At 40.3% G+C, this 26465-nt stretch overlaps 1 protein-coding gene across 1 annotated transcript; it reads right to left on the reverse strand.

The window, feature by feature from the left end:
* Positions 1–1827: 1827 nt before the first annotated feature.
* PCSK1N (proprotein convertase subtilisin/kexin type 1 inhibitor) lies at positions 1828–10723 on the reverse strand. Its single transcript, XM_070736120.1, has 3 exons — positions 10255–10723; positions 5750–6345; positions 1828–2726 (listed from the first exon to the last, which is right to left on the reverse strand). Exons 2-3 carry the CDS (start codon positions 6310–6312, stop codon positions 2471–2473), a joined length of 819 nt encoding a protein of 272 aa, XP_070592221.1. The 5' UTR covers positions 6313–6345; positions 10255–10723; the 3' UTR covers positions 1828–2470.
* Between the last annotated feature and the right edge of the window lie 15742 nt (positions 10724–26465).

Below are 26465 nucleotides of genomic sequence, written 5' to 3' on the forward strand. Positions count from 1 at the left end.
AGGCTTAAACTTTAGTATTTAAAATAATCTCCAAGTTCCCCCATCCCTCCCAAAATGAAACGAAGGACAGAGTGTTTCAGATTTGTCGAGACTCCCTGAGGCCTTTGGCAAATGAAAAAATACACTTGAAAATGAAAAAAGACCTAGTTCCCCCAAAATTTCCAATTTATGAAATTGTTTGTCAAGAGTCTTCTATTACAGTGTTTTTCAACCAGTGTGCCGTGAAACATGGTCAGGTGTGCCGTGGGGAAATTAAACATGGGTCCCCAAACTACGGCTCATGGAGGCCATTTATCCAGCCCGCCGCCAGCCGCCTCCACCCGAACATAAACATTCCCCTCACAATCCCTCCAGCTATCAGAGAGAGGAAGAGTGGAGGCACAGGGAATGCTCACTGACCAATCACTTTCTAGGATTCATCCCAACCACTAGTGATGAACCAATAGCAGGCCGCCTGTCATCCACACCCAGGAAGGTCCCCGCTCAGGCTGCCCCGCACTTGTCATTGTGTGGCCGTGGCGAGTAGTTGAAGCTGCTACTCTTTCCCATGGTCCCGATTTTTAATCCTGGTCAGGACTGGAGGGAAATGTTATTTTGGTTAGTGGTGTGCCCCAGGATTTTGTAAATGTAAAAAAGGTGCCGTGGCTCAAAAAAGGTTGAAAATCACTGTTCTATGACATGAAAAGAATTGGGGAGAAGCAGAGATGGGATTCAACATAATTTCCCCACTGGTTCGCCCAGCACTGAAAATGTGAATGTGCATGTGCCTTGCACGCGTATGTGCATCTTGAAAACTTGGCTAAATAGGAAGGCATAGCGCCAGGGGTGTGCCGGGGCAGATGGGTGGGCCTACCCACAAGTCGCTACTACCAGTTTGCCCAAATTGGCCTGCACCAGCTGAATACCACCTCTTGCCCGGAGAAGGTGCGTCTCTCCAGGAGAAGACTTTGTGATGTTCAAGTTGCATTGAAATCCTCATTCAATATGACATCTGGAAGAGAACAAAGTTCTCTTTATATATATGGCCCCCAACTCACTCTCAGTGACTCACAGAGGCTTACAACGATAAATCGTGGCGCCCTGTGGATTGATCATCCCTTCTCTGTTCAGAACATCTTGTTTGTTTATGGCACGTGTCTACTAGTAGAATACCAATATAATTTGATATGGAAATCATTTGTTTTTAAAGATTCTTGACTTTTGAAATTCCAGAAGTAGACTGTTTATTCAGCACCAAACTCTTTCTTCTAATAGTACTTTCTGGGGTTAGGCCTTCCTTAGATTTATTATTATTATTATTATTATTATTATTATTATTATTATTATTATTTATTAGTATGCCGCCCCTCTCCGCAGACTCGGGGCGGCTAATTTAGCGTCAAATTCCAGTGTAAGGATTTTTATTTTCTTCTGTGGCTTTTTTTCATTGAAGAGCCCAATAAACAGGACTGTCTGGGAAACTTAAAATATGGAAGTAACTTTTAGGTTGACAATTTAATTAGATTTACTGTCTGGATGTAGCAACTTAATTGTAATACTGATGGAGTTAGGGCTCCCTCATGGTCTATCTTCACAACTCCTGGATACCCAATGTCTTTCAAACTTAGTTACCCTTTTGAGTAGAAAGGTGGGAGCCAAATAAAACCAAAACATTTGAAGGTTAATTAACTAAACATAAGAAACATAGTGCCTCCCCATGCGTGTCATCACCATTCTACAAGTTAGAATTTCATGTCAAATTCTGGAGGAGTTCTGAGGGCCACGTCCAAGGTTCCCCCAAAGTTTCCACAACAGCACAACACAAACAAGACCACTGCTACAGTAAAATTACCTGGTGGGACTTTTTATTCAGTAATTGATCAACACTAAAATTCTGGCCACAAGCATGATCGAACATGGCAACAAATCAGCAAGGGCAGCCTTGGTGTTTATGTAGGCCAACGAGGTTTGAACACAAGGGGCCCTTTTACAAACCAGACAGAAACAAGCAGGTGGAAACAGGGAGGGAGGGGTGAGAGGCAGCATCAATGAAGGAGGAATATTAAGGCAGCTGGAAGTTGGGATGGGTGGGGGGAGTTGGACATTTGTTTAAGCCATAGTTGTTTCAAAAAAAAAAGCCAAGATGTGAGAAGGGTGAGGCTGGTGGAACCTAGCTCTGGCTTTGGAGGGAAGTAGGAACTAGCTAGCCATCCATTAAAAACCATCTCTGTAGCTGAAAAGACCTTTCCATCGAGAAGGTCAGTGGAGAGAAAAGTGGCCTTCCCTGCACACACTTTATAGGACATAATTGGGATTTGGGGATCCCAGTCCAAGGTTATCCCCCTTTCTTTCCCAGTACTTTGGGGTCACAGGTAGGACGGAGGCAGGAAAGAACACAAGGTGTCACTCACAGTCCATTGACATTCAAAGGGGGAGGGGCTCATCAATGAGGCAGCGCCCCAGCGTTTCGTTTCGCAGAAAGCAATTCTCATTATTCGGAGATATACCGGAGCCTCTGGGTGCCCCCACTCATACTCCGTCTCCCGCCCACCCCTTCTCCTTCTGTCCGCTTGACTCGCTGCAGATCGTCCCCGCTCTCCCCACCCAGGCGCTTGACCCGCAGAAGATTGGGGGGCTCGGGGAGGTCTCCTCCATCAAAAATGGCACGGCGCAGGCGTCGGGGAGCCAGCGGGAGGCGCTGTGAAGGGAGGTTGCTTGCTCCTGACAGGATCCTGCCAATCAGATACCTGAAAAGGACAGAGAAAAGGTAGAATCGGGGGCTTGCCACTCCACTCACACCGCCACTTTAAGCCACAAGCCACTTTTGCAGGAAAGAGACTCTGGTATTGATTTGCAGACTCGGTTCATACTAAGCTAGCTAGCTGTTTGTTTGTTTGGACTTATATGCTGCCCAACTCCCGAAGGACTCTGAGTAACTCACATCCAAATACAAATAATGCAATATAAAAGCACTAAAACGAATTCAGAGCAATTTAAAATCAACAATTAAAACAGTTTTTTTTTAAATCATGCATGTCTAGTGGCTGGATCCCGATGGTTTGCCATCTGATCAGCAACCCCAGGCCTGCTGGGAAAGCCAGGTATTTACAGATTTTTGGAAGGCCAGTAGGGTGGGGGTAGTTTGGACCTCTGGTTCCAAAGAGCCGGAGCCACCACAGAGAAGGCTCTCCCCTGCTGACCCACCAGTCGACACTGTTTAGCTGACAGAACCCAGAGAAGACCAAGCCTATGGGCCCTTGTTGGTCGCTGGGAGCTATGTGATAGCAGGCGGTCTCGAAGATAGTTTGGTCCTAAGCCAAGTAGGGCTTTAAAGGTTTATTAAACATGGCTTTTATTAAAAGGGCTATGGTGGCTGGGCTCCTGCATATTCTTAAACCATGGCTTACGAGCTACAACAGTCACGTTCACACTTCATTCTGGGCCAAGCCAAACCTTTAACGCATTTGGTGGTTTCTCTCCTCCCTTTCAAAAGCTGTTACAAAAGAAGATAACAGATCCCAACTCTTCCTTTCCCAAGAACAGAATTGGGGGGAAATCTTTATGTGCACTGAAGATCCTTTCCCCATTAAACTGATCAGGGATGAAATGTTCGGTTCGGCCCAGTTAGGGTGTACTGGTAGCGGCAGCCACCAGTAGTTCAGAGAACCGGTAGTGGAGGGTCTGCCCACCCGGAAGTCACCATTTTTGTGTTTTTAACCCTCTGTGCATGCACAAAAGCTTCTGCACATGCGCAGAGGGTGGAAAAGTACGTGTGATGGGGACACACACACACGTGCTTCTGAACCGGTAAGGGAGATAAGTAGATTTCACCGCTGAAGCTGACCCATTCAGACAGAGAACTGGACATGGGATCGCTGGGCCCCAAGCCTTCCCTTCTCCAAATTGCACTGGTGACATCAGTGAAGAGACGTCTCTCCCTTGGTATGTTGTGTTTGTCTGGAAAATAGCTGGAGCTTAATAATGGAGAGGAATGTGTGAATGCCCGCCAAGGGGCAAACTGGCCAGCTCCTCAGTGATAGCTCCTTGCAGTTCCTAGAAGTCACTTTGACCCATGAACCCATTGCCCAAGCCTGACTTTTCTCTGGAGAGGTTGTTACACTTCTCACAGCCGTATGAAGAAGGAAGTTTTTTTTTCCAACTTGGGACCTCCCGAAAGCACAAGACAACGAGTTGTACATTGGAGCAGCTCTCAAAAAACATGGCTTGCACCCGAACAGCAGCTCTTGCCATTGCTTTGCCCCAGAAGGTCTCATAGCATCTTTTGCTACACAGAAAATCAAGGGAGAAAGGCTTCCTAAACTAATCCAGACCGGAGATTTACCCATCAAAAGCAAAATGTTACAAGTCTAATCAAATGTAATAACCCTGAATGCAATCATAATTCAATGAGCATACATTTTTAAAGTTGTATGCTGCCCAGAGTCACTGTATATGACAAGGGTCCCCAAAGTTGGCAACTTTAAGACTTGTGGACTTCAACTTATGGGCTTCAACAAGTTGAAGTCCACAAGTACTAAAGTTGCCAACTTTGGGGACTCCTGGTACGAATAGGGCAGCTATATAAATGTTAAACAAACAAACAATAAATAGCTAAACAAACAAATAGTTAAACAATAAATAGGCACAATCTGAGGTTAGTTGGGGGAAAGATCAGAAGCAATGTGAGAAAATATTATTTTACTGAAAGAGTAGTAGATGCTTAGAACAAACTTCCAGCAGATGTGGTTGGTAAATCCACAGCAACTGAATTTAAACATGCCTGGGATAAACATATATCCATCCATACAAGAAATAGTATAAGGGCAGACTAGATGGACCATTCTATGTTTCTATGTTTTTAAATAAATACTATTGGTCCAAAGTACCTTTCTATTGATGAAATAATGATTATCATAATAATTATCAGGAAAATTTTCTAACAATGTAGGATAGGAGAAGAATTATAATAGAGCTGCCTTCTTCCCTCTGCAGCAACTCTCTCTTAAATATTTATTCCAGAGAGCGGATATTTCTCAGTGCAAGGAGGAGCTGCAAATCTGGAAAAAAAAATTCCACTTTTGTGTTATTTATGCTTCCTTTGTAAACTACTCCCCAAAAGACAATCAAACCACCATTTTGTTTTCTTCTAAAAAGATGAATTCGGCCAATGAAACTGATCTCTAGGGAACTGATGGGACGATGGGACAAGGTAAGAAGATATATGGTGAGTAGGATTCGAGACCAAGCTATAAGGAATAAATTGGAATCACCTTATAATATGTAAATAGATATATTGCTCCTGATTTAAAATGGTATATACAAAATATGCCCCCATTTTGGTAGAGGTGCGGATGTTGTCTGGTGGCAGGCACTAATCACTGAGTACTTGTTATATGTTGTGTGTGTGTTTTATATTATAAAATCAATAAAAATATTTTTTTAAAATAAAAAGTTTGATTCGATTAAGGCAGTGTTTCCCAACCTTGGCAACTTGAAGATATCTGGACTTCAACTCCCAGAATTCCCCAGCCAGCATTCGCTGGCTGGGGAATTCTGGGAGTTGAAGTCCAAATATCTTTAAGTTGCCAAGGTTGGGAAACACTGGATTAAGGTATGAGAGGGGCCTGATTTCGCTAAACAGTGGAAACTGAATTGACACATGCTCAGAGGCACATCCCATTCTATGTCCTATAGCTCACTGGCCTCATTCTGGATATTAAATCCTTATTCAAAGCAAACTCTGCTTTAAAAAACCCCCACTTCTGGCTACCTCAGCATCTCAGGGTCCACCTCTGCAGCAGCTTCCTCCTCTGGGCCCAGCTCTTCTTGGGGTTCGAATCCTCCTTCGGGGGCCCAGTAACGATTCGGCAGCGCTCTGGGTGGAGAGGAGCCGCCTGCCAAGCCGGTTTCGTCGTACTCGGGGTACAAGGTTGCCCCCTTGGCATCATCCCACAGCCTCAACAGATTTGCCAGGTAGACGGATTCCTGGTCTCGGCGATGCCCATCCTGAAGGAGGCGCTGCAGAGCACGTGCCAGGTGTTTGTCTGGCTGGAACTGGTTGCTAGGTGGGGACACAGCTCTTTCGAGGGCCTGGGCCATCCGCTCGTCAGCCAGCTGGTTCCCGGAAGAAGCCAACGCTCGTTCCAAGGCTTGGGCAAAGTGATCTTCTTGTAGCTGGCTCCCCGGAGTCGACAGGGCCCTTTCAAGGGCAGCCAGCTGAACCAGTTCCGGGTAATACACTTCATTGGCCAAGGCGGTCTCCACAGCCTCATAGGGTGCCCCCTGGAGCTCACGGCGTGCCCGCCTGGCCCCCCCTGACAGGTTATGATTCATCCCTCCATGGGAGCTGCCTGTGGTGGGCAGAGGCTGCAAGAAACAGGGAAGATGATTGACAGGAAGTGAATAAATCAGGCTGGGCGAGGCCAGGCAGGGAGGGAGATAATTAGATCATTCCTGCTGTGGACTTGGAGCTGGATTCACTACACATCAATATAAAGTAACAGAAAACACCCCCCATCAAACAATAAGTAGCTCAGCACACATGAGACGTTTAATTAAAAATTAAAATTAAAGGCAAGCTTCAATCTGATCATAGGAAAGCACTTTTAAACCTTATCGATTTCACCAGAGAAGAGCATTTAACTTGCTTGTCGAAATAATATCTTTGTTATAGATGCACATGGATTTTAACTCTACCCTTCTCCAGGGAGCGTGGAATGGTATGAGATTCCAGTGTTATTTTTATTCCCTTGAAGTGGGTTAGACCAGTGTTTCCCAACCTTGGGGAATTCTGGGAGTTGAAGTCCAGATATCTTCAAGTTGCCAAGGTTGGGAAATACTGGGTTAGACCAAGAGCTAACAGTTGGACCCCAGCAGGAGGACTTGCAAGTAAATCGTTGGAAAATGGAACCACATTTATTTAATTTTAAATAAATAAACAGAAGGATGCATGCATGAATGGATAAATTGCTAAATATGCAAACACCTCAAGATCAATCTCATCCCCCCCCCAACATGCACCCCAATGCACAATAGATAATAGTTGGTTTATTATTCTAACATTTGTGCTAACATACAGTCACAGAAATACAAAAGAAAAGCTATTTTTCAATGCTTTTATTTTCTCTCTCAAATGCCAAAGCATTGAGGAGAAAGGAGTTTTCTATTTGCGCCACTGAAAATAACGGTAAGTAATTCTATGGCAAAAGCTAATTTTTGTTAATCGTTTTAAATTGTTTGTTGTGATGAAGACTGATTGCCACTGAGGTGTATCGTCTATTTATGATACAATTTATAAGCAGCTCTGCAACTGAAGTTCTGTTGATGTTATCAAGACTTAAAAAATACAAATACAGTAAGAAAGAGAAAGAGCACTTAATCTTATTAACCATTTGTTCTCTCTCTCTCTCTCTCTCTCACACATACACAAAACCCATGCCCACAAACACTTGCAAACGCTGTAGAAACACATATCCCGATTCCACTCAAACTATATCAATATGATCTATGAAAAACACTCCCCTCTCAGCATCTGATTATTATACAGTAATTCCCATTCATCATTCCTAACCTCTTCCACTCTATCTATATTCAGTGGCCCAGTTTCCTGAAGAATAAGTCTGATTAGATTCTTCCAGAGTGATGACAAACCCTCCAGACCACGGGTCTCCAACCTTGGCAACTTTAAGACTGGTGGACCTCAACTCCCAGAATTCCTCAGCCACCAAAGCTCTGGGAGTTGAGGTCCACAAGTCTTAAAGTTGCCAAGGTTGGAGACCCCTGCTCCAGACCATTTGAAATGTCCTGCTCCGTTTGGCTATTTGTAGCCAAACAGATCCCTTTTTTAAAAAAAAAAAATCAGAAAAATTAACCTGAGCTTTATTCAGCACAGAGGGATGAAGAGAAAGAAAACCATCTGGGAGAATGAGGAAATGAAGTTCTTCCCCCCCCCCCCCAAAAAAAAGATAAGTCAGGCATCTCTGCAGAGAACTATATAGAAATCTGCGAGGACGCCAAAGTGACTCTGCAGTCGTCCTGCAGAGTCACACACACATATACATACACACACGCCAGCCGGAGGGAAATTAGGCAATCTTGGGTAAATCTAACGCAGCATCGAAGAATTGCATGGTTAAAATCAAACGTGGTGCTGACTTTTCAGGGTAATGGTCAGCCCTCCACGCATCAAGCTGATGTTATGCTACCACTTAGCATCCTTCCCAGCTCTGCCTTTGCTTCCAGCCGCCCTGGTTCTCCTCCAGGCGATGGTGAATCAGTCGTGACACCCGGGAGCAGGGACGGTGGCAAGGGATTCGCTGCTTATATAAAGCATCCATGACGGCATCGTGGAACATGTCTCCTTGCTCCTCCATCACATACAGTTTTTAGTTTCAGATTTTATATCTGACTTCTTCTTGTAGCTTTGTCACTAAATAATTTGTATTATATTATTTACTAAGCGGTCCTTCGGGATTGGGCATCATAGAAGTCGAATAACTAAATTAATAAATGCATGTATTCCACGCTGCACCTTTCGTTTAAAACATTTGCGTGAGCACACCTGGACACCCAACCCTTATCAGGAAAACATAGGCACCCATAGGTCTTAGGACACAACGCTTTTTAGATAGTCACCTGTCACGCCCCTTCTGTAAAAGTCAGGGGCATTCACATTCTGCACCCTTGTTGAGATGAGCAACTATAGGAATCAAATATACTTCTCAAAAACATAAAGGGAACACTCAAATAACACATCCTAGATCTGAATGAATGAAATATTCTCATTTGCACAACTATTCCATTTGCACAACAGCATGGGAAATTGACTGTCAATCAGTGTTGCTTCCTAAGTGCCCGTTTTGATTTCACAGAAGTTTGATTTACTTGAAGTTATATTCTGTTTTTTTAAGTGTTCCCTTTATTTTTTTTGAGCAGGGTACATTAATAAATAAACACTCAGACTTTTTTTCCCCCACACAAGAGTGCTTTGCACCATTCTTTTGCAAACACCCCCCGCAAAGACACACACACATCCACACGCACAGTTCAATCCTGGCACAGCCACACAGACAATTTGCAAGCCTTTCTTATCCTCCCACACTCAAGTCCCCCCATACTCGTCAGTCCTGTGAATCGTAACCCAACTGCTTCCCGTAGGCACATGTGTGAATCACTTGCACAACGGCGTGCCCCACGGTGACTATGCCAGGAAGGTGGGTGAAAATTGACAGGCATGATTCATGGTGGTTTGGCGTTTTTTTTAACTTTCTGTGCACGCACACTTGTACTCATGCACCCAGAAGTGTAGCCAGAGGTCCTTTGCCGTTTGAAATTGCTCAAAGAGGAGTCTGAGACAAATCCTGTACATAAACCGGCACCTGGTCTTCCATAATTCCTGCTTCCTCTGAAAAAAAAATCAGGACTTGCAATGCGAAAATCATCGGTTGTGACTTCTGATGAATTCAATCACCCACCATCACAATGGTTGCGACTTCTGATGAGCCCAGTCCTGAATTGGGGGAACTTGGTTGTTTTACAGACCCTCAAGCATCCTCCACTTAATTTTACTCCCCCAGAAATCTGTCCCCTGTCCTTACTGTTTCTTTTATTATTATTTTTAAAGTTTATTTAAGCTTTTATTATTTAAAACAAAAAGTCAAACCATTGTTCTTACAGATCCAATACCGTTTCTGTTATCACATCATTATTACAATTCCTTTCATTGTGTCATGAGCAAATCAAATACAGTACAAATAAAATCATTATACGGAATGTTAATACTTCCAAGTCTTTTGCATTTCTTTTATTTTTACTAGTTGCTTGTATACGAATATTATTATTTCTAATGCTTTTTTCCAATTTTTGACTTTTACTAGTATGATGTATTTAAATATTGTTATGTCTTCACATACTGTACTTGACAAAACAAATAAATAAAAATAAAATAAAATAAATAAATAAAATCAAACCCTGGCAAATCTGGCCAGAAGTGTGTTAAAGGAGAAGCAGGAATATAAATGCGACACATAGAGGCTGACAGACGGCTCAAGTAAGGAAGCCAAGCCACAAACTAGGGACCGATGATACACCCCCCCACCACCAAACGATGGAGGGAAACGAAAGAGAAATCTCCCGTTAGCCTCCCCACCAAAGCGTGGTCTACTTTAAACGTGTAACTCAATTTAACCCAATTTCACCCTTTGGCTCCTTTATTCGCCTCGCTCGGGCCAATCGCCCCTTCGCCCAAGCGAACGCGGTTGAGTCCGCATCTCCTACCTTGGCGGCTCCGAGGCTCGAAAGCAGCGCGGAGCAGCAGCGCCGGGCCCATCGCTCCCGAGTTCCCTTCGGGAGGTAGAGGCTGCCCGGATGGCGGCGGCGGCGACAGCAAGCGAACGACGGAGCCGAGCCGCGGGTCTGCAAACCAGCCCAGCCGACCGCGCTAAGCAAGACAAGCCACCGGCAGCTCCGCCCGCTGGCCCCTCCCTGCCGGCTTTGGCCCCGCCCACACCCGTTGCTCAGTTTCCCCCAGCAGCGGGCAGGCGGATGGGGGGGGAGGGCAGGAAGGTGAGGAGATGCGGGGGGGGGGGGTCTGTTATCTTTCTCTTGGAACCCATGAAGAGCGCTTCTGAGCACGTACAAAGTGCACTCCTTTCCCACCGAACAGTCTGCCTCGACGCCCTTTGTTTTGCTTGTCTCTGGAACATCTAGAAAGCGCTGTTCCTGAGCACGTGCAGAGTGCACTCCTTTCCCACTGAACCAGGGGTAGGCCAAGTTGGCTCTTCTCTGACTTGTGGACTTCAACTCCCAGAATGCCTGAGCCAATCACGCTAGCTCAGGCATTCTGGGAATTGAAGTCCACATGTCATAGAAGAGCCAACTTGGCCTACCCCTGCACTGAACAGTCTGCCTTGAGGCCCTTTTTTTAAACTTGCCTCTGGAATATCTAGAAAGCACTGTTCCTGAGCACCTGCAGAGTGCACTCCTTTCACAATCTGCCTTGAGGCCTTTTCCTTGTTTGCCTCTGGACCATCTAGAAAACACTGTTCCTTTTTTTGTTTTTAGATTTTTTTAAATTTATAAAACACACAAAAACAAAACAAAACAAAACCATTTAAAAATTGAGTTTAAATTTTGGAAATTTCTAAAGAGAAATTCTACTGAGTAACCCTTTAGTACTATTATTTATTGTAACTATGGTAATATTTTCTGCAAAAAAAAAATTGAGGCAATGCAAAGAGTTCCGTCCTATCCACACTCATCTTAAACTAACAAATTAAAATAGGCCAAGTCTATCCAATGAACTTTATAAATGAAAGGAGCCTTGAATTTGTGTTCCTAACTCTCCATCCTTGCACTCTAACCACGGCACTATTAAAAGCCAGTGTAAGGTTGTAATCAAAAGCACATTTCCTTGCCTTCTTCCTTTTCAAGAAGTTAATTCAAATGATTATAATGCATCTCAAACAGGGAACTCGTGAATTCCAGATATGGCTGAATCAACATTCCCAGAAGCCTCAGCTACCTTAAGAAATAGGAATTTGAATTGTTGTTTAGCAATAGGTTGAAGATCATCCAATCCCTATTTGAATTAAGCCATGGCACTAAAATGCAAGTCCTTAACATACAAAAAAGTCTGGTTTCCACTTTCCACCTTAAATTGTTCAGCCAATAGTATTTTTTTCCTATTGAGTTAGATTCATTGGTTCATTCATTTTTGGTACCCCTTGAGCACCAAAAACTGGCCAGCTCACAAGTAAAAAGAATGGAAAACTAGAGGAAAAATATAATAAGTGATGAAGTAAGGGATGGTCAAGATGACAACACTGACCAGAATGAAAAAGGAACACACAACTCAAAGGGACTTTAATTATTTTCATCATAGGTCTTCAAAGCACTCCAGAAGGATGTGGTCCAGCCTGATTTTTTGGGGGGAACCTCATTCCAGAAGGTAGGCACCACAACAAAAAAGGCACACTTCTGTTGTCTCCTTTGGTAGCATTGTTTAATCAAGGGAACCCAGTTCAAAGTGGATGACCAAATACTATAGGAGACAGAAGGTCCCTCCTAAAGCAGGCCCTATGTCATCCAAGAGCCAGGAAATGACTTTTGTCAAGAAGTTGGTGATAAATTAACAATTTGCCACACTATCTATAGAAGGCCTGATGTTTATGGGAAGTTACGGAGGAATGATTTTCATGAGCGACAAAGCATTCTTTTGAGTGGTTCAAGGCTATCCTATGCCCACTTACCTAGGCGGAAGCGGAGGAAGGACTTGCCACATTGGCACAATCTGAGTGGGCAATGTGACAAGTTTGTGGGTGGAGGACAAGGGATGTGAACTTTCAACTGGGTGGGAAACTGGGATTTGGGTTTCCCAGTGTAGGTGCCAGGATGACTCCGGCAATAAATTGGACCACTTTGATTCGGACTCTGAATTTAGTTTGGATGCTACCTGGAACCTTGACAACTATTATCTCACTTTGTGCCAGGGCACACTCCATTCTACCCACATAGGATGGATCCATCTCCCTTGATGATAGGCAGGGCTTGTTTTGTTTTGTTTTAAATTTGGAAAATCTTTTTCCACCCACATAAAGAAAGAAAAAAGAAACAGAGCATGAAAGAAAACTGACTCTCCCATCCTGTGTCCTACAGTATTTCTAAACACAGAATGTTGTAATTGTTCCATTAATATTGGCTTTAATTGGTTCTCCCGTTTTATATGTTGGTTCAGAGGCTCTTGCAATTCCCCGTATTGGAGGGGGGGGGATTTGGTTCACAGCTACAGTTATTTCTTAAGTTGTTCCATAGGCAAGCCTTGATGATCATCTCTCCTCTCAATATGTTGCTAAATAAACAATATTTATAAATGAACTCTTAATAGAATAGACTAGAATAGAATTTTATTGGCCAAGTGTGATTGGACACACAAGGAATTTGTCTTGGTGCATATGCTCTCAGCGTATATAAAATAAAATATACTTTTGTCAAGAATCATGTGGTACAACACTTAATGATTGTCATAGGGGTCAAATAAGCAATGAAGAAGCAATATTAATAAAAATCTTAGGATATAAGCAACAAGTTACAGTCATACAGTCAACATGGGAGGAAATGGGTGATAGGAATGATGAGAAAAACTAGTAGAATAGAAGTGCAGATTTAGTAGAAAGTCTGACAGTGTTGAGGGAATTATTTGTTTAGTAGAGTGATGGCGTTCGGGAAAAAACTGTTAATAACTGAAAAGAGAGCATCTTGTAGATTTTCGGTTTCCAAATTAAGATAACTTTATATCAAAAGTGCTTAGTCTTAATGCACAAGATCAGTACATTCTAAATATATTCTCCTAGTTCTGCCTTTATTTCATTAAGAATTGTAGTCAATACAATTGTGCTTCCTTTCAGATGTGATCAACATCGGTAACCATAATCTCCCAGTAATACTGGTAACGTTGGTCAGAAATGATACAACCTATACTCTAGCACAGTAATTTTCAACCTTTCTTGAGCCACGGCACATTTTTTACATTTACAAAATCCTGGGGCACACCACCAACCAAAATGACACAAAATGACACCCTAAGACACTTTCCTCTCTTTTTCCATCCCTGTCTCCTCCCCACCCTTGTGTGTGTGTGTATACACACTCTTGAACCATTTCCAAAAACAGGTGAGGTCTGGGGGGGGTTTTCTCTCTTATTCTTTGGGTGCTTTTTATCATATGCTTTAAATCAAGAGTCACTTCTCTCTCTCTTTTGTTTCTCTCTCTTTCCTCTCATTCTCTGTCTCAATCATTTTCTCATTTCTTTTTTCCTCCCCTTTTTGCTCATTTCTCTCTCTCTCTCTCTCCCTTCCTCTCCTTTTCTCTCTCTCTCTCTTGCTTTCTTTCTCTCTTGCTTTCTTTCTCTCTTGCTTTCTTTCTCTCTCTTTCTCTTTTCTTTCTCTCTCTTGCTTTCTCTCCTCACTCTTTTTCTGTCTCTTTCTCTCTCTCTCTCTCTTTCTTTCTCTCTCTTTCTCTCTCTCTTTCTTTCTTTCTCTCTCTCTCACTCTCTCTCTCAGCAAAAAGTTGTGAGACCGGAACCTGAACTTCCTTCTTCGCGGCACACCTGACCATGTCTCGTGGCACACTAGTGTGCCACGGCACACTGGTTGAAAAACACTGCTCTAGCACATCTGAAGGGCATCAGCTTGAGAAAACTGGATTGAAATATCACAGCATTTGTGTTTAAACCACTGCTCCGTTTGCCATAAAAGGTCATTGTTGTGTCTGCTGATATCATTTCCATTTGTGGTCAGTTTTCTGGCTGCTTTAAATGGATGTTGCTGTATGGATCAAGAAATAGGAGACAGTAATTGACAACCTATTCATTCTGCCTGAATCACCCAATTTCAATACAAACAGGATCGCCTCCTGCTTTGGAAAAAGAAATATAATGCTTTGCTCTTTACTTTACCAGAATGCACTAGTTTTTCATATGCGTCCAATTGAGGAATTAAGCACCAAGCAGAAAAATCTCAGACTGAAGCAGTTTCGTTTATAAAATGAGGCATTTAGCATGTAATTATTTTGGTAACATTTATATATTTATGATTTACAAAGGAAATCAGGTAGTCCTCAATTTATAACAGTTCATTTAGTGACCATTCAAAGTTATGACAATGTCCATTTTTCACAGTTACAACCATAGCAGCATCCCCATTTTAGGTTTTAAAAATAGACTTTATTTAAACAATTAAAATAAACAAAATTAACAAAGGCTTTGATCAAGGAGAGATTCAACCTGGAAATAAGGAGAAAGTGAGACAGTGAGAGCGATCAACCAGTGGAAGAGCTTGCCTGAGAAGGTTGTGAGAGCTCCAGCACTTGAGACTTTCAAGAGGAGACTGGACAGCCATTTGGGGGTGGGGTGGACTAGATGACCTACAAAGTCCCTTCCAACTCTAAAATTCTAATCTAATCTAATCTTATTTTATCTAAGATAGTTTTTTGCAAATTTTTGTCAAGGAAAGTCAATGGGGAGGCTAGTTTCACTTAACAACCAAGTTACTAACTTATCAACTACAGTGATTCACTTAACAACAGTGGCAAGAAAGGTAATAGGGGCAAATTTTATTTATTTATTTATTTATTCATTTGTTCGTTCGTTCGTTCGTTCGTTTGTTCGTTTGTTCGTTCGTTCGTTCATTCATTCATTCATCTTCTATGCCACCCAATCCTGAAGGACTCAGGGCAGCTTACAATACAAATACAAATACAAATAAAAATAGATACACAAATTGATAAATGGTCGCTTAACAAATGTCTCTCTCTTAACAACATACATTTTGGGCTCAATTGTGGTTGTACATTGAGGACTACCTGTACATATAAATGTTGATAGTTCAGAAGATGAGATAAGATGAAAAGGGCAGACTAGTATGTGCTAGATACTTGACACTATATTTCCTCCCATTCTCTATATTAATTAATCTGCTGGCCCCAGATATAATATGCAGGATGCTGTCTTGGAGAGAAGTTTGTGTGCCAGGCTGTTCAGATCACAAATGTAAAATTCAGGGTTGCAGCATTGTGGTCCATAACTTGGCTAGCTTTGTGACTTGGGATTTGAGTCTTATTGGCATGTAGAACCAGAGAACAACTTTTCATTTGGATTGAACCCTTGATTAAATTTTAAAAACAGCTTAGTGTTTCTCTAAAGAAATACAATTGTCTTGTTTCTAGTCAGTCTAGCTTCAGAATAAATGACTTCATATGATTAACAACCTTATGCATAAACCAATACCAAACTTAATATAAAATATCCATTTGGCATCAGGAGAAACAACATATTTCTCTGGAAGTGCTGTTCCTACTAACATAATGAGTATTACTGCCTGCAAATATTGTTTAAATCTCCAGAAACTGCTTAGTTTGTGATGAAAAAATTCGAGACAACTCATTCCAGATAGCAATTTGATACCTTAATGCAAATAAATTCCTGGATTGAAGAGAGCCCTGAAACAAAATCACAGAAAGCCTGCAGATCGGAAAGGATTAAAGGTAGATTACTGAGAGAGCCAGAGTGCATTTATATATAGTGTATACTCTATAATAATGATCATGTAGTAAATTTCTAGTAAATAAAATTTCTAGTAAAGATACAGCTGAAGTAAAGATCATCCATGACAAAGAATTATAAAGAATGTTATTTCTAGACCAGTTTGACTGTAATCATAGTTGAACTGGAACCTTGCAAATCAATCTGTTGAGTGGTTTTTCAGATTTATATCCTCCCTTTCATTCAAGGGCTCCAATTCTACCCTGTCTCTTATTTTCCCCAGCAACAACCTTGCGAAGTACATTAGGCTGGGTTGACAATGAAGAACTATCACAAAGCCACCCAAACAGCATTCCTGGCTAGGCATATATTCCTAAGTGGAATCCTCTTTGGGCTTCATAATCATAACCTCTACCCCAGTGTTTCCCAACCTTGGCAACTTAAAGAAATTTGGACTTCAACTCCCAGAATTTGCTGGCTGGGGAATTCTGGGAGATGAAGTCCAAATTTCTTCAAGTTGCCAAGGTTGGGAAACACTGCTCTACCCTACTATTCCATTCTATCTCTGTAACTTGAATACATCTCTTCTGATTAAGAGGAAACTAGAAATGGAAAGCTGGAATATGTGGTCAGTAGAATTCGAAACCAAGCTACAAAGAATAAATTACAATTACTTTATAATACGTAAAAAGATATATTGCTCTTGAGTTAAAGTGGTAAATAGAAAATATTCCCCCATTTTGGTGGAGGGGTATGAATTCTGTCTGGTGGCGGTCACTTTGAACACTGAGCACATTGTTTGATGTTGTGTGAATGTTTTCTTGTTATAAAAATTAATAAAAATAAGTTAAAAAGATGGATCAATACTAAATGCATTCCACATTGCCCACATGCATCTCACCAGGCCACAGATTGATTGATTGATTGATTTTATTTGTTTGTCAAACATGTACAAGATAGCAGGTATAGGCATAAACATAAACATAAGCAAGATAAACACAATAAATGAGGACAATAGGACAGTAGGACAAGGATGGTAGGCACAGTGGTGCGCTTATGCACGCCCCTTAAAGACCTCTTAGGGATGGGTTGAGGTCGACTATAAACAATCTAAGGTTAAAGTTTTTGGGGTTTGGAGAAGAAACGACAGAGTCGGGTAGTGAATTCCAGGCATTGATCACTCTTGCTGAAATCCTATTTTCTGCAGTCGAGTTTGCAGTGGTTTACATTAAGTTTGTATCTAATGTATTGTGTGCTCGTATATTGTTGTGGTTGAAGCTGAAGCAGTCATTAACAGGCAGGACATTGCAGCAGATGATTTTATGAACTACATTTAGATCAGTTCGAAGGCGGCATAGTTGTTGAAGCCCAAGATTTCAAGTCTGATGGTATAAGGTATTCTGTTGCGAGCGGAGGAGTGGAGGACTCTTCTTGTGAAATATTTTTAGACTCTCTATTGTATTAATGTCCAAAACGCAGTGCAGGTCCCACACAGGTGAGGTCTATACGAGAATTGGCCTAGCAAATGTTTTGTATGCTCTAGTTAGCAGTGTAATATTGCCAGAGAAGAAGCTACACAAGATTAGATTGACAACTCTTAACGCTTTTTTGGCAATGTTGTTACAGTGGGCTTTGACACTTGGAACGGTTAATATTGAGTTTAAATCTGTTATGTGCTCTTGTGTTGTTTTGGTTGAAGCTGAAGTATTCACCGACAGGCAGGAAGTTGCAGCATATGATCTTGTGGGCATATGACCCTGGCAATTCCATGCCAGGGTCATATTTTGCCAACTGCACACGAAAACCCAGTGGGAAAAGGCCCATGGATTTTTTTTTTAACAAAGCATATATTTTACAACCTGCTTTAAAAAGTATTAGTCTCCAACCTCATTCATTGCTTCTTTTATAAAGTGAAAAAAGCTGCACTATAGTATTGAAGGGTGGCGACAGATGGTGCTGGGGAGGGGGGGTGGAGGGTGAAGATGTACTCCTGAAACCCCAGAGATGGAATCTTGCTTTGTCATCGCCGTCGTCTCAAGCATATGCCCTTGAGCCTGGTGCTTTCTTTGTCCTTCCCCCACTCGTCCCCCCCCCCATGCGCTTATTGCAATCTTGCTTTCTGCAGCATCTATCGCCATGGAGACAAAATGAGTCACTTACAATCGCGGGAGGACAATGGCAGGAGAGGAACGGTGCATGATGGGAGTGCCCTAGACTCTCTCGCTGTGGAGCTGGCATTCTCTCACTGCGATCCTGGCAATGCTTCGGAGACCCCAAGGGAAATAACCATGAGGCTTTTGAGCTGCTCCGAGTCTTCGGAGAGGGGCAGCATACAAATCTAATAAATTATTATTATTATTATTATTATTATTATTATTATTATTATTATTATTATGTCAATACAACACAGCAAACGAGATCACTATGCTGGATTTCGTATCCCATCACCAGTCGGGCGCTTCCCAAGCACCTAGGACTGTGTGATGTAGCGGCGAATTATGTTTGCCGATCCCAGTAAAGTGGCCTTTTGCAATTGACAGATGGAGATTTTGTCAATTCCGATGGTTTTCAAATGTCCGCTGAGATCCTTTGGCACTGCGCCCAGCTTGCCAAGTACCACTGGGACCACTTTCATTGGCTTATGCCAGAGTCGTTGCAGCTCGATTTTTAGATCTTCATGTTTCACTAATTTCTCTAGCTGCTTCTTCTCAATTCTGTTGTCCCCTGGGATTGCGATGTTGATCATCCATACTTTCTTTTTCTCCACAATCAGGATGTCTGGTGTGTTATGCTTCAGAATTCGGTCAGTCTGAAGTCGGAAGTCCCACAGTAGTTTTGCTTGCTCATTTTCGACCACTTTTTCGGGCTTATGATCCCACCAGTTCTTTGCCATTGGTAAATGGTAGTTCCGGCACAAGTTCCAGTGGATCATCTGTGCCTCCATATTATTATTATTATTATTATTATTATTATTATTATTATTATTAATTATTATTTGTTTTCCCAGGCTTAAACCCTCAGGGGCAGGACACCCCATCCCTCCCACTTTTCCAAGCACTGACTCCCCCAGAATCTCGTGTTCTGGGTGACTCAGGGCTCAGTCCTCTCTCCCCGTACTATTTAACACCTACATGAAACTACTGGGTGAGATCATCCGACAACACACGGTGAGGTTTCAGCAATATATCTATCCATATCTATATAGATGTAGCAATCTATATATACTGCTCAAAAAAAATAAAGGGAACAACTCAAAGAACACATCCTAGGTCTGAATGAATGAAATATTCTCATTGAATACTTGTTCTGCACAAAGTTGAATTAAGCACAACAGCATGTGAAATTGATTGTCAATCAGTGTTGCTTCCTAAGTGGACAGTTTGATTTCACAGAAGTTTGATTTACTTGGAGTTATATTCTGTTGTTTAATTGCTGTTCTGTTTGAAAAAAGTTACAAATCTTATGTTCGGGTCACATACGACCCGGACCGAAAACTCTTCATTTGAAGTGCTTATTTTGGTCAATTTGAAAACTTTTTTCACTTGGAAAGTAGTCTGAACATTTCTGCACACAATGATATGAAAATTGAAATGAAAAAAGTAAATCTTATTGGTTTATTTTGCAGATATAATGCACCCCCCCGTTTTTGTGAATTTTTTTCAATTTATGGATAGTTTTGCTTGCAAAATCCATTCTATTTTACTAAAGTTGGTGTGGGATTGGTAGCTTGAACATTTCTGAACATAATGATATGAAAATTGAACTGGAAAAATTGATGCATATTGGTTTATTTTGTTGATGAAATGCATGCCCCCCCATTTTTTTGAAATAGTCTTCACTTTATGGATAGTTTTGCTAGCAAAATACATTCTATTTTACTAAAGTTGGTGTGGGATTTGTAGCTTGAACATTTCTGAACATAATGATATGAAAATTGAACTGGAAAAATTGACGCATATTGGTTTATTTTGCACATAAATGGGCCCCCATGCTTATACTCAAATAGGCTTATACTCGAGTAGGCTTATACTCGAGTACAAGACAATATGGTTTTATATTCAAAAATAAACCAATAAGAATCATTTTTTTCAGTTCATTTCTATTTTTCTTATGTTCAGGATTGTTTCAAAAGGATATTCCAAATATTTCTAGCCAAATATGTATAAAAAGTGACAATAATGGCACACAGCAAGGCCGAGGGGGTTGGCCCTTTTGTGGCAAAAATAAACCAATAAGAACCATTTTTTTCATTATATTATATTTTTCTTATGTTCAGGACTGTTCAATTTAGTATATCAAACCTTTTGGGGGAAAATTCCTTAGGGATTTGTAGCCTTAAAAAATAGAAATTGACACAAAATTCAGAAAGCATAGGGGGAGGGGCTTTTTGATCAAAATAAAAATATAAGTCTCAATTTTTCCAGTTCAATTTTCATATCATTATGTTCATAAATGTTCAAACTAGTTTTCCAGTTGAAGAAGTTTTCAAAAAGATCAAATTCAAGTACCTAAAAGAAATCATTTTGGTCCGGGTCTATATGACCCGAACAGAGTAAACGTGACTTTTTTTTTGCACAGAAAAAACATTTTCCCCCCACCCCCACAAATATTTTTTTGATGATCAGCATTGTTAAATTGAGTAAATGAATGCCTAAGATTTTAAAGAATATTTCAGATTTGGAGCATAAAAAAATAAAAAGTGAAAATGGATGCAAGCAGCCGAGGGGGGGGGGGCTTATTTCTGATGTTAAAAAACCAATAAGAATCATTTTTTTCAGTTCCTTTATATTTTTCTTATATTCAGAAATGTTCAAGCTACCAATCCCACATCAACTTTAGTAAAATAGAATGGATTTTGCAAGCAAAACTATCCATAAATTGAAAAAAATTCACAAAAACAGGGGGGGCATGCATTATATTCGCAAAATAAACCAATAAGATTTACTTTTTTCATTTCAATTTTCATATCATTGTGTGCAGAAATGTTCAGACTACTTTCCAAGTGAAAAAAGTTTTCAAATTGACCAAACATAAGCACTTCAAATGAAGAGTTTTCTGTCCAGGTCGTATGTGACCCGAACAGAAGATTTGTAACTTTTTTTGCCCAGCAAAAACTAAGCCCCCCACCCCCCAAAAAAAATTCTCATAGAGAGAACCCCTGAAATGATGAAAAGTCATGAAATTTCAAGTTTCAGATATGCAGGGAAAATGTTTTACAGGGGACTCAAACTTGGTTTCGGGTCACATACGACCCGAACAGAACAGCAGGGTTAAGTGTTCCCTTTATTTATTTATTTTTGAGCAAGGTATATCCATAGCAATATCCCAGCTATATATCTCCACCCATGTCAGTTCAGTGAAGCAGTGGATGTGAGGTGCCGGTGCGTGGATGAGATGAGGGTCTGGATGGGAGTCAACAGGCTCGAAATTAGCCCTGACAAGATTGAGTGGCTGTGGATACTGCCTCCAAAAGACTATGTCGACTGTCTTCGTTGGTTGTGGGGGAAGATAAATTAATCCCCTCAGAATGGGTTCACAACTTGGGTGTCTTCCTAGACTCACAGCTAAGATTAGATCAACGCCTGACAAATGTAGCTAGGGGAACCTTTGCACAGGTTCGACTAGTGCACCAATTGCGACCCTATTTGGATCTAGAGGCTCTTCTCACGGTTACTCTTGCCCTTATCACCTCACGGCTGGATTATTGCAATGTGTTCTGCATGGGGCTACCCCTGAAGAGTGTTACAGTTGGTCCAGAATGCAGCTGCTTGAGCTGTTGTGGGTGTGTCCAGATACACCCACGCTACATCAATTTTTGCGAGCTGCACCAGCTTACTCTTGGTCTCCAGTCACAATTCAAGGTATTGGTTATTACCTTTAAAGCCCTACACAGCTGAGGGCCAGAGTATCTTCAAGACCGCCTTCTACCACATACCTCCCAGCGACCGGTAAGATCCCACATGGTTGTTCTTCTTAGAGTCCCATCAGCTAAACAGTGTTGGTTGGTGGATCCGTGGGGGAAGAGCCTTCTCTGTGGTTACCCTGACTCTCTGGAATCAACTACCTCCTGAGATTCGCACTACTCCCACCTTATTGATCTTCCGGAAAGCCATAAACACCTGCCTTTTCCGAGAGGCCTGGGGCCATTGACCTTGGGGGGATGTCTAGCGAGGTCGGCCCATGAATGTATGGATGGCTGCAATTATTTTAATTTGAGATGTTTGATTCATGTTCATTCTTGTTGTGAATCGCCCTGAGTTCCTAGGGAGTTGGGCAGTATAGAAATATAAATAGGTAGGTAGGTAGATAGGTAGATAGATTAGATAGATTAGATAGATAGATAGATAGATAGATAGATAGATAGATAGATAGATAGATAGATAGATAGATATAGAAGATAGATAATGATAGATAGATATAGAAGATAGATAGATAGATAGATAGATATAGAAGATAGATAAATGATAGATATAGAAGATAGATAATGATAGATAGATATAGAAGATAGATAGATAGATAGATATAGAAGATAGATAAATGATAGATATAGAAGATAGATAATGATAGATAGATATAGAAGATAGATAGATAGATAGATAGATATAGAAGATAGATAAATGATAGATATAGAAGATAGATAATGATAGATAGATATAGAAGATAGATAGATAGATAGATATAGAAGATAGATAAATGATAGATATAGAAGATAGATAATGATAGATAGATATAGAAGATAGATAGATAGATAGATAGATATAGAAGATAGATAAATGATAGATATAGAAGATAGATAATGATAGATAGATATAGAAGATAGATAGATAGATAGATAGATAGATATAGAAGATAGATAAATGATAGATATAGAAGATAGATAATGATAGATAGATATAGAAGATAGATAGATAGATATAGAAGATAGATAAATGATAGATATAGAAGATAGATAATGATAGATAGATATAGAAGATAGATAGATAGATAGATATAGAAGATAGATAAATGATAGATATAGAAGATAGATAATGATAGATAGATATAGAAGATAGATAGATAGATAGATAGATATAGAAGATAGATAAATGATAGATATAGAAGATAGATAATGATAGATAGATATAGAAGATAGATAGATAGATAGATAGATAGATAGATATAGAAGATAGATAAATGATAGATATAGAAGATAGATAATGATAGATAGATATAGAAGATAGATAGATAGATAGATAGATAGATAGATAGATAGATAGATATAGAAGATAGATAAATGATAGATATAGAAGATAGATAATGATAGATAGATATAGAAGATAGATAGATAGATATAGAAGATAGATAAATGATAGATATAGAAGATAGATAATGATAGATAGATATAGAAGATAGATAGATAGATAGATAGATATAGAAGATAGATAAATGATAGATATAGAAGATAGATAATGATAGATAGATATAGAAGATAGATAGATAGATATAGAAGATAGATAAATGATAGATATAGAAGATAGATAATGATAGATAGATATAGAAGATAGATAGATAGATAGATAGATAGATATAGAAGATAGATAAATGATAGATATAGAAGATAGATAATGATAGATAGATATAGAAGATAGATAGATAGATAGATAGATAGATAGATAGATAGATAGATAGATAGATAGATAGATAGATAGATGGGTGGGTGGATCGGTGGGGGGGGGGATGGATGGATGGATGGATGTACATCCCCCAATACTCTTCTATGGAAGCTGTCAAACTAGAGGATGCTAAGTTTTCTTCACCTAGCTCCCATTCTCCCAGAGCTAATGGCATTTAGAGACCTGTAAGTAATCTTAGCCTGGCCTGCTCTGGGGCTGTGGGAAATCCAGCCCACCTCTCCTGAGAGGCCAGCTCTCTCATCCTTCTAAATGGGATGAATTACTTAAGGTTCAGTCCATTACCTGGGCCTCTTCTGTGTTTCCTGCCTTTCTTCCCAGCTTCCATTCCGACTAGCCTTTCCTTAAAGGAAAAAAAAAGAGCAATTTTACCATTGTGAGGGGAGGGGGGAAGTGGGAACCCGCTGAGCACAGAATAGTGTGCTTTTTAATATACTACTCAAAAAAAAAATAAAGGGGACACTCAAATAACACATCCTAGATCTGAATGAACGAAATATTCTCATTGAATACTTTGTTCTGTACAAAGTTGAATGGGCACAACAGCATGTGAAATTGATTGTCAATCAGTGTTGCTTCCTAAGCGGACAGTTTGATTTCACAGACGTTTGATTTACTTGGAGTTATATTGTGTTGTTTAAGTGTTCTCTTTGTTTTTTTTTGAGCAGTGTATATAAAACATAAGAAGAATGGTCGCAGGAACTGGGTATGTCTAGTTTAATGAAAGGGAGATATGATAGCAGTATTCCAATATCTCAGGGGTTGCCAGAACTAAGAGGGAGTCAAGCTGTTCTTCAAACCACCTGAAGGCAGGACAAGAAGGAATGGATGGAAACTAATCAAGGAGAGAATCAACTTAGAACTAAGGAGAAATTTCCTGAGAACAATTAATCAGTGGAACAACTTGCCTCCAGAAGTTGAGAATGTTCCAACACTGGAAGTTTTTAAGAAGAGATTGGACAACCATCTGTCTGAAATGGTATAGGATTTTCTGCCTGAGTAGGAGGTTGGACTAAAAAAACCTCAAAAATAATTTCCAGCTCTGTTATTATTCTGTTATTCTGCTTTACTTCATTGCACAATTATGACCCTTCCATTAATCTTTTGCTGCCTGGAGCAGAGATGCTCCATCAGATCATTTAACAGACCTAATGGCTATTCTGACTTAGCACAATGTTAGAACATATTTTAAAGAAGAGGCTATTGTAGGTAATAAATAATAATCAGCATGTCTGACTCATCACCGTTTGTGAAGTGCCTACCATATTCTGAGCAGTATGCAAATCTGGTCAGATTTCAGAGGATTAGTCTCAAGGTTGATACAGTACAAGAAAATAATAATAATAATAATAATAATAATAATAATAATAATTTATTAGATTTGTATGCCGCCCCTCTCCGAAGACTCGGGGTGGCTCACAACAACAATAAAAACAGTATAACAATGGGACAAATCTAATAATAAAATGCATAAAACCCCCAACAATTAAAAACCATACAGCACATACACACCAAACGTGAAATATAATAAGCCTGGGGGAGATGTCTTAGTTCCCCCATGCCTGGTGATATAGGTGGGTCTTGAGTAACTTGTGAAAGACAAGGAGGGTGGGGGCCGTTCTAATCTCCGGGGGGGAGTTGATTCCAGAGGGCCAGGGCCACAGAGAAGGCTCTTCCCCTGGGGCCCGCCAAACGACATTGTTTGGTTGACGGGACCCGGAGAAGGCCAACTCTGTGGGACTTTATCGGCCGCTGGGATTCGTGCGGTAGAAGGCGGTTCCGCAGTTATTCTGGTCCAATACCATGTAGGGCTTTAAAGGTCATTACCAACATTTTGAATTGTGACCGGAAACTGATCGGCAGCCAGTGCAGGCCACGGAGTGTTGTGGAAACGTGGGTGAATCTAGGAAGCCCCACGATAGAAAAACAAAGGTATGGGGAATGAAGATACCTAGTTAGGTCATTCAAAGTAGCCCACAAACATTTTCATTTATTCTTACACAGATCTTATTGAAATAGGAAGTTTTAGCTCCATGTTGTCATGATGGTGCTTAAATTGGGTTTCTTAATGCCAGTTAGAAAATGTATTATGAAAATGTATTATGAGATTTGGAGGCAAAACATTGTTGTTGTTTTTTAAAAATAGTGTTTATTAATTTTTTCAAATTTTTAAAAAGAAAGGGAAAAAACAACATTTCAATGATTTAATACAGATTTAAACCTGGTATCTTGTATTTGTTACATTTTTTATATCACCTCTTTATAGATACTGTATATTATTATGTTACATATTTCTATATTCCTTTTGATACATCCTCTCACATTTTATTCCTGCCTTTACTTTTGTTACCCATCCAATGGTACCAATTTTTCCAAATCATTGTTTTATCAGTGTGTGTGTGTAGATATGTATATGTATACACACACATACATTGCTCAAAAAAAATAAAGGGAACACTCAAAGAACACATCCTAGATCTGAATGAATGAAATGTTGAATACTTTGTTCTGTACAAAGTTGAATGTGCTGACAACATGTGAAATTTATTGTCAATCAGTGTTGCTTCCTAAGTAGACAGTTTGAGTTTACAGAAGTTTGATTTACTTGGAATTATATTGTGTTGTTTAAGTGTTCCCTTTATTATTTTTTTTGAGCAGTATATATATAGTATATATCTGTACCATTTGACATAAGAAACATGTAACCCTTCCCTGGTACAGAGCTGAAGGGATTGGATACTGTAGCCTAGAGGTTAATTCTCTGCCTTACAAGGCAAAGG

Source organism: Erythrolamprus reginae, chromosome 2 (assembly GCF_031021105.1).
Source record: "Erythrolamprus reginae isolate rEryReg1 chromosome 2, rEryReg1.hap1, whole genome shotgun sequence".
Classification (NCBI taxonomy): domain Eukaryota; kingdom Metazoa; phylum Chordata; class Lepidosauria; order Squamata; family Dipsadidae; genus Erythrolamprus; species Erythrolamprus reginae.

Excerpts from the sequence above, each read along its gene's own strand:
- PCSK1N (XM_070736120.1), bottom strand. The coding sequence starts at position 6,312 with ATGAATCATAACCTGTCAGGGGGGGCCAGGCGGGCACGCCGTGAGCTC. Across the intron at positions 2,727-5,749 it reads GTGGACCCTGAGATGCTGAG|GTATCTGATTGGCAGGATCC; the intron begins GTAGCCAGAAGT and ends TGTCCTTTTCAG.